We start from the raw sequence: 7,684 nt of genomic DNA, 5'->3' as shown, positions 1-7,684 counted from the left end.
GTGTGGGCAGCCCTGCTGTAAGGGTGCAGTTCTCCAATTTTCTCCGACAGAGGGCGCTCCATGAATACATTTCGTAGCGTCGGCTGGGCTTTGTCACCCTGCACCCCCTATTATTCATGCACATTCATATTCATACATCTACAGTATGTATGCTCTGAGGCGACAGCCATTCATCTTTGTCACTTTGAAGTACGCAAACACACACTTGGAGAGTGTGAGGAACAAGAAGAAGAAGGAGGAGGTCTGATGTGTTGATGGACAAGAAGCATCCTCCGGGGTGAGATTGTAAATGATCCTCTTCATCACCATCATCACTTCTTTGTGCTGTCACGTTGCCAAACGTAAAAGTGTTGCAAACACTAGTGGTATGACCATAGATAAATAAGATGTGAGGTATTTATTTGAGTAGACATGCTGCTAATTCGTGGATGTTTATTAGGAATTATCACCTGCAAGTAGTCCTCATTTGCATGAGCTGCTCTTGTACCAAACAAGCAACATGCTGATACAGTCGTTTGGCACCTCAGTGCCACTGAGGAAATAGTTGCAAAATGAAGGTGTTAGGAAGTGTGCGTGAAATTGCAGGATTCAATTTGCAATCACTTTTTTTTTATTAATGCTACAGAAATGCTCACAGAATAAACTTTGCAATGTGTTATTAAAACAAAAAAGAAGCGATAAAGAGTGAATCACAGTTGAAAGAATTGGGAAGTTTGTGGGTGGGTTTTATGTAAATGCGTGAAGTTACTTTGCAAAAAAAAAAAAGACAGCCCTTCTGTTGCCCAATGAAAGCGCGCCTGGGTTGACACCTGGCTATAAACCCAAGAAAGGAAGCCCAAAGTCCACTTCACAACTCGGCCGTGTAGGGGGACGAAGACACGCAAAGAGAGTGAGAGAGAGAGAGAGAGAGAGAGAGAGAGAGAGAGAGAGAGAGAGAGAGAGAGAGAGAGAGAGAGAGAGAGAGAGAGAGAGAGAGAGAGAGAGAGGCTCCGTGATGACTTCCAGTGAGATCCACATCCCCGGGGAGGTGAATAGCGACCCCGCCGCCCTCATGGCATCCCTCCAGCTGATGCCCTCGCCGGTGCCCAACCCTGAGATCAAGTACACTAAGGTCAGTACACTTACATCCATTCATGCATTCCAAGCAAAACTGCACATTTCTTCTTCTTCAAATCCCCAAAGTTAGTTTTGAAGTGGAAAAAAGAAAGTCTAAAAAAAGGTAAAGCTGATCCCTTAAGAGTTGAATGACTATCATTTGAAATGACTTAGAATAAAAATATGTAATGTGAGGAATAAAAAAAACAAAAACAGGTACACCACATAATTGCAAGATCAAAAACAGGCGACTTTTCATTAAATAATGTAAATCATTGTATTAATTTACCAATAAGCTGCATCAAATGCGCTCCTACAGTGCGAGCATGACACCACATATTAAAAATTTACTAAAAAAACTTTTTTCATTTATTTCGCCCATGCATGCAGTTACAGTATGCATGATATGACACCTATTTCCCATTTCTCATGACTACAAAATGGAGTAGGAAGAAGCTTTTTCAATCTTATACTGCTTTACCGTGGCATAGCACTTCCTGTGCTCGATCTGTAACACAAATTAAATAAAGTCTAACTATTATTATTATTAACAATTGTTTTCAGTATTTCGGGCTGCTTTATTTGACTCAGCAAAACAGAATCAACTATGTGTTCCAAAACTTGCTTTTAAAGCACATACCGAACATACAACCACAAAAATAAACATATTGGTAAACATGTTTTTATTATCGAAAGGCCCAAATTATTGCAGCGTGCGTGCAGACGCAACGACGTCTAATGTACCTGATGATGTCAAAGATAATTTATTAAAAAACGCACACATTAGCCTTTATTTGCTGTAATTGAACAATAACAAGCCATCATTAAAACGTCACATGCAGCAACAAAAGCCTTAAGTCCACACTGATTATGGTGTTTTACCGCATTAGTGTGTGTGTGTGTGTGTGTGTGTGTGTGGTGGGCTTGTAAGTTGTTCATTTACTGTAACTAAGATTGCTGTCAATCATTTTAAGCATCAGTTGGGGGGGTGCAAGTGAAGTCTTTATTAATTTAGCATGTGTGGTCCACGTCTTAATGGTCGTAACAAATCTGGATAAATGTGATAATTATATAACTTGGTCAGAGCAAGCAAAGGCGATATCACAAATGTTTTTGCTGCGGGGGGGGGTTGGGGGATGCAGAAACAGCTGGAGAAAGGAGTCACACACTTTATTTGAAACAGAAATGTTCTGCCGGCGCAAAGCATCTCGTATATTTCAGCCGCTTTAACCTGCGACCACTTCCACATGACCTTTGACCTCGCTGTACAGGCCTCGTTTCTATTTTGTGCATGCCGGAAATGGCGGACATGGCGAAGCCTCCTCCAGCTCGCGTGCTGATCGTTTGGCAGGTTTTTCTTTTATGATGCGTGATTAAAGGGCAGTTTCCATTGATAGTGTAAGTCCATCCCATAATTGTTCTCTGAACACATACCTCCGTGTCACAAGTGCAAAGGTCATCGCAAAGAGGATGTTGTCTTGTCGCCGTCGTGTTTGGGAAATGCAGCAGCGACTTGGTGAATTAACCCCCAGGAATTTGGATCATGCAGTCCCGGTTCGTTTGGTGGACATATGGGGGGGTGGGGGGGGGGTACAGGGGGGGGGGGGGACAAGGGCCCTGATTTATGGGCACCCCTAGCGTAGGCGCTCTTGCTCACACCATGGTCCTGTTCTCCACCCCACTGACTGGGAAACTTTTGACTTCCTTTCACAATATTTTGCGCCATTGCATCACATTGATATTGCACAAACAACTCGTGTGTGTGACCCTACACACACACACACACACACACACACACACACACACACCGCATAAAGCTGATACACTATCAACGCTCCGATAAAAGCCACCTTATGGCCGCTGAGGTTTGTCCTTTTTACCTAATAGTCCCACCCGTAACGCTGAATCATCATTTAGGAACATGTTCCCGACTTTATTCTAATGTGCTTTATTCTTCGCCGCCCTGCCCCCGCTTGGGTTTAGCACGAAGGCTGCAGCAGCTGGCTTACAAGACACAAGCAGCTTCAATCAAGCTTGACCTCAGCGCCACGGAAGCCGTAAATAAGAAGGCTGTGATACACGTTCTCACTATACACTAAACGTTTTCATTGTAAATTCACCGCAAATGACTGGCTAATAGTTGTATTACTTTCACAGTCATTTACTGTGAAAATTTTTTTCAGCAATTTGCTGTAAGTGGTGAGCTGGCATTTTACAGTTAATTACAATTAAGTCACAACTAAATGCTGTAACTTCACACGTGTAATGTTATTGTTCACAACAATAAAATTGCAAGTAACTTTACGGCTGTATTTTTTATGGTTAATTACGCTCTCGTTTTAACAGCATACCACCACTTACTGGACAAGAGTGTGCAGCCTTGTCTACGGAACCCCTTAAGACAGTGGTTCTCAACGTTTTTTCAGTGATGTACCCCCTGTGAACATTTTTTTAATTCAAGTACCCCCAATAAGAGCAAAGCATTTTTGTTTGAAAAAAAGAGATAAAGAAGTAAAATACAGCACTATGTCATCAGTTTCTGATTTATTAAATTGTATAACAGTGCAAAATATTGCTCATTTGTAGTGGTCTTTCTTGAACTATTTGGAAAAAAAAGGTATAAAAATAACAAAACAGTTGTTGAAAAATAAACAAGTGATTCAATTATAAATAAAGATTTCTACACATAAAAGTAATCATCAACTTACAAAAGTGCCCTCTTTGGGGATTGTAATAGAGATCCATCTGTATTCATGAACTTCATTCTAAACATTTCTTCACAAAAAAAGAAATCTTTAACATCAATATTTATGGAACATGTCCACAAGGAAATCTAACTGTCAACACTGAATATTGCATTGTTGCATTTCTTTTCGCAATTTATCAACTTACATTCAGATTTTGTTGAAGTATTGTTCAATAAATATATTTACAAAGGATTTTTGAATTGTTGCTATTTTTAGAATATTTTTGAAAAATCTCACGTACCCCTGGCATACCTTCAAGTACTCCTAGGGGTACGCGTTACCCCATTTGAGAACCACTGCCTTAGGACGTAAATCAGTTTGAATGTACTGTTATTTTTTGTGATATTACAGAGTACTATGATTTCAGCAGTTTACTGTGAAATAGCAGTTAAATGCAGTCACAATTAAGGATATCATAATCTTATAGTAATTTGGTCTAATGTTACAGTGAATTTTTATTACAGTGCATTACTGTGAAATGACAGGTATTAACAGTTAAATATTAAGATCTTGTATTCTAATTGTAATTTGTTGTAATGTTACAGTAAATATTGTTTACAGTGTTTTACTGTGGAATAATAGTTAAATGCTATGACCCATAAGGATATTGTATTTTTATAGTAATTTTTGTAAAGTTAGTCATTTTCTATTACAGTATTTTACTTTTGAATAACAGTTAATAGCTGTAAAATATAGGGATTGAATAACAGTTAATAGCTGTAAAATATAGGGATATAATATTTTTTATAGTCATTTGTTGTAATGTTTGAAGCAAATTTTGATTACAATATTTTACTATGAAGTAACAGTTAATTTCTGTGAAATAAAAGGACATTGTGTTTTTATAGTCATTTTTGTTATGTTATAGTACATTTCGATTAAAGTTATTACTGTGAAATATAGGGGCATCATATTTTATAGTCATCTGTTGTCATGTTACAGTGCATTTGGATTACACTATTTTACTGTGAAATATGACAGAATACATTTAATGTCTGAAAGTCCTGCGTTTTTATCTATTACCAGGACAAGCGGTAGGAAATGGATGGATGGATGTAGTTATACTGTAATAGCAATAATACCATCATGCCCAAAGGTATTTGGACACTTTCCACCAACAAAATTATGAAAAACACAAAATACATTTACAAAATCAAATAAATTAATTGATTAAAAATCAAATATTACAACAACGATATAACCCAGAATGTCGTGGACAACAGTAACACAATCACTGATACTTTTTATTTTATTTAGATATATTCACACACTAGGGCCAATTTAGTTTTGCCAATCAACCTATCCCCAGGTGCATGTCTTTGGAAGTGGGAGGAAGCCGGAGTACCCGGAGGGAACCCTTTCACGGGGAGAACATGCAAACTCCACACAGAAAGATCCTGAGGACTTGTCCAGGGTATACACCGTCTTCCGCTCAAATGCAGCTGTGATAGGCTCCAGCACCCTCCGGGACCCCGAAAGGGACAAGCGGTAGAAAATGGATGTATGGATAGTCATCCCTTGCCACATTGCGCTTTAAATATTGCGTCCTCACTACATTACAGATTTATTAAAGGACCTTTTTTTTTTTTAAAGTAAGCGTATTTTACTTCTTTTTAGTTATAAATTAAACGTTTTCAAGCATAACAATGGCTAAATGAACTGAAAATATGAATACTAAATTAGTATTGGCCATGAGCTGAGACCAAACCATTGACTGCGCTAATTATTATCATGGTCACTGATTGGCTCGGCCTCAGGCAGCATTCATTTAATGAATTAAAAGTGTGTAAAGATTATTTAAGGGTGTTATTTCTGGTCTAGAGTGATCTCATAATGTTAAGAAAATTATTTATAAGGTAGTAAACGTTTTTTTTTTTTTATGCTCTAGCTATGATTGATTAGTAACAAATAATTCCTATTTCCCAAAGACATGCACCTGGGGATAAGTTGATTGGCAACACTAAATTGCCCCTAGTGTGTGAATGTGAGTGTAAATGTTGTCTGTCTATCTGTGTTGGCCCTGCGATGAGGTGGCGACTTGTCCAGGGTGTATGCCGCCTTCTGCCCGATTGTAGCTGAGATAGGCGCCAGCGCCCCCCGCGACCCCAAAAGGGAATAAGCGGTAGAAAAAATGGATGGATGGATGGAATTCCTATTTCTTGGAAATTACTTTATCGCGTTCATGTCCGGAACCTATTAACAGCAATACATGAGGGGTTAGTGTACTTCATTTAAAACTCTCTGCAGCATACATAATACAGTAGTAGTATAGTTAAGTAGTACCAGGATGAAAAAGTGCTTGGGATTTTTGATACATATTTTTTTCAACTTTTTTTGCTCAACTTTTTTGCTTCAGTCCTAAATAAAGATAGCAAACATTTAATTCTAAGAAAATATATACATTTTAACTCTTTGAATGCTTATTTGGTCTAATTGTAATTAACAATTACATATTTTTTGTTCATTTAAAAAAAATGCAAAACAAAATATTTGTATTAAGAAATGAATGTATCAAAATTAATTTAATTACTAATCTTATGGATATTTAGGCCTGATCTTTTTCCCAATAACCCAAACCTTTATAATTAACCGTATAACTAATTTTATGCAAATATTTAAGAAATTTAAAAAATGGCCGTTCAAAAGGTTAAAATAATAATAATAATAATAATCATAATAATGATGATACTAATAATAAAAACATGAAATGTTTGCTATTTTTTATTTTGGACTTAAGTTAATTCCGAGATTTGAGCAGTAATAAAGTAATATGAATTTGAATCCAAAAATGTTTTAGGCAACCTTAACTCCGAAAATACTTTTCCATCCTGCTGCTGCTTAACTGGGCTAAAACTACTTCCTACTGTATTGTTTGATATTTGAAAGAATTTGGACTAAAATATTTAAATGTAGTATATAACAAAGGAAATAACCATTATATTTGGAGTAACATAAGTAACACAAGTTACAGTATGGCCACTCATAGAGCAAAAATGTTCTTGATTGAATGGAAAAGTCCTTAACGTGCTCTGAGGGTTATAAGTCTTTGTTATCTTCGGTCAACTAGATACTTGCCAAAGTTTATCAAAGTCATTTTCTTTATCGTCGATGACGTTAATCCTTCTGAGTGAGTCCAATATAATTACACACTTCTTTCTTCCACACACAGCATTTGTATGTGTATTATTATTGGTGCTTGTATGAGGAATATTCCCACATTTAATCAAAATTTAGTGAAGCAATTCCTGTCCACTGAAATAGATATTTTGTTGTTAATTTGCTTTAAATTATTATTTTAATTACTTTCAAATTATCATTTAAAAAATAAATCAGAATAATCTATCACAGGTTAATCATGATTGTGGTAATCACAGGTTATTCTCGGCCAATATAGTTTAAATTAACTAAAAAAAGACGCCGATATGTGGAGACATTTTTTTGAGAGTGTCATCCGGGAACATTTTTGTAATACGTTTCAAATTATAAACGAGTAATTTAATTGCTCGAAACAGTTTTATCTCAATTCCGGTCCGAGTTAATTTGGAAGGGAAATTTCTTACACAATCTCCACACTCATCTCTGCTCTGACGCACAGTAAATTGACCTGAACACCGACCGTATAACAACCTTTTAGGTAACGCTTAAGGTAAAGGAGCATGTATGGTCACAATAAATTGTGCAAAATAATCTGTGTATACACATGATTAATGCAATTAATCACATGAGTTAACTTGTTATTTTTCACAGCTCTAATGACGACAATGCTAATATTTTTTTTATAATTAGCGTTATCTATTTGTTTATGTCAAACATTCATTATTAATGCATACATTAGGTTGAAC

The 7,684-nt window shown here is 36.6% G+C and overlaps 1 protein-coding gene across 1 annotated transcript in view; it reads left to right on the top strand.

Moving 5' to 3' along the window:
• The first annotated feature begins 829 nt into the window (after positions 1 to 829).
• aldh1a2 (aldehyde dehydrogenase 1 family, member A2) overlaps positions 830 to 7,684 on the top strand; it is a 45,042-nt gene continuing 38,187 nt past the window's right edge. Inside the window, exon 1 of the mRNA XM_061881927.1 lies at positions 830 to 1,111. Coding sequence (XP_061737911.1) covers positions 995 to 1,111 — 117 coding nt within the window. The 5' untranslated portion in view covers positions 830 to 994. The remainder of the gene's footprint in view (positions 1,112 to 7,684) is intronic.

Source organism: Nerophis ophidion, linkage group LG02 (genome assembly GCF_033978795.1).
Source record: "Nerophis ophidion isolate RoL-2023_Sa linkage group LG02, RoL_Noph_v1.0, whole genome shotgun sequence".
Classification (NCBI taxonomy): domain Eukaryota; kingdom Metazoa; phylum Chordata; class Actinopteri; order Syngnathiformes; family Syngnathidae; genus Nerophis; species Nerophis ophidion.
The sequence above is the reverse complement of the archived record's forward strand: the minus strand, read 5'-3'. Positions and strand labels throughout refer to the sequence as shown.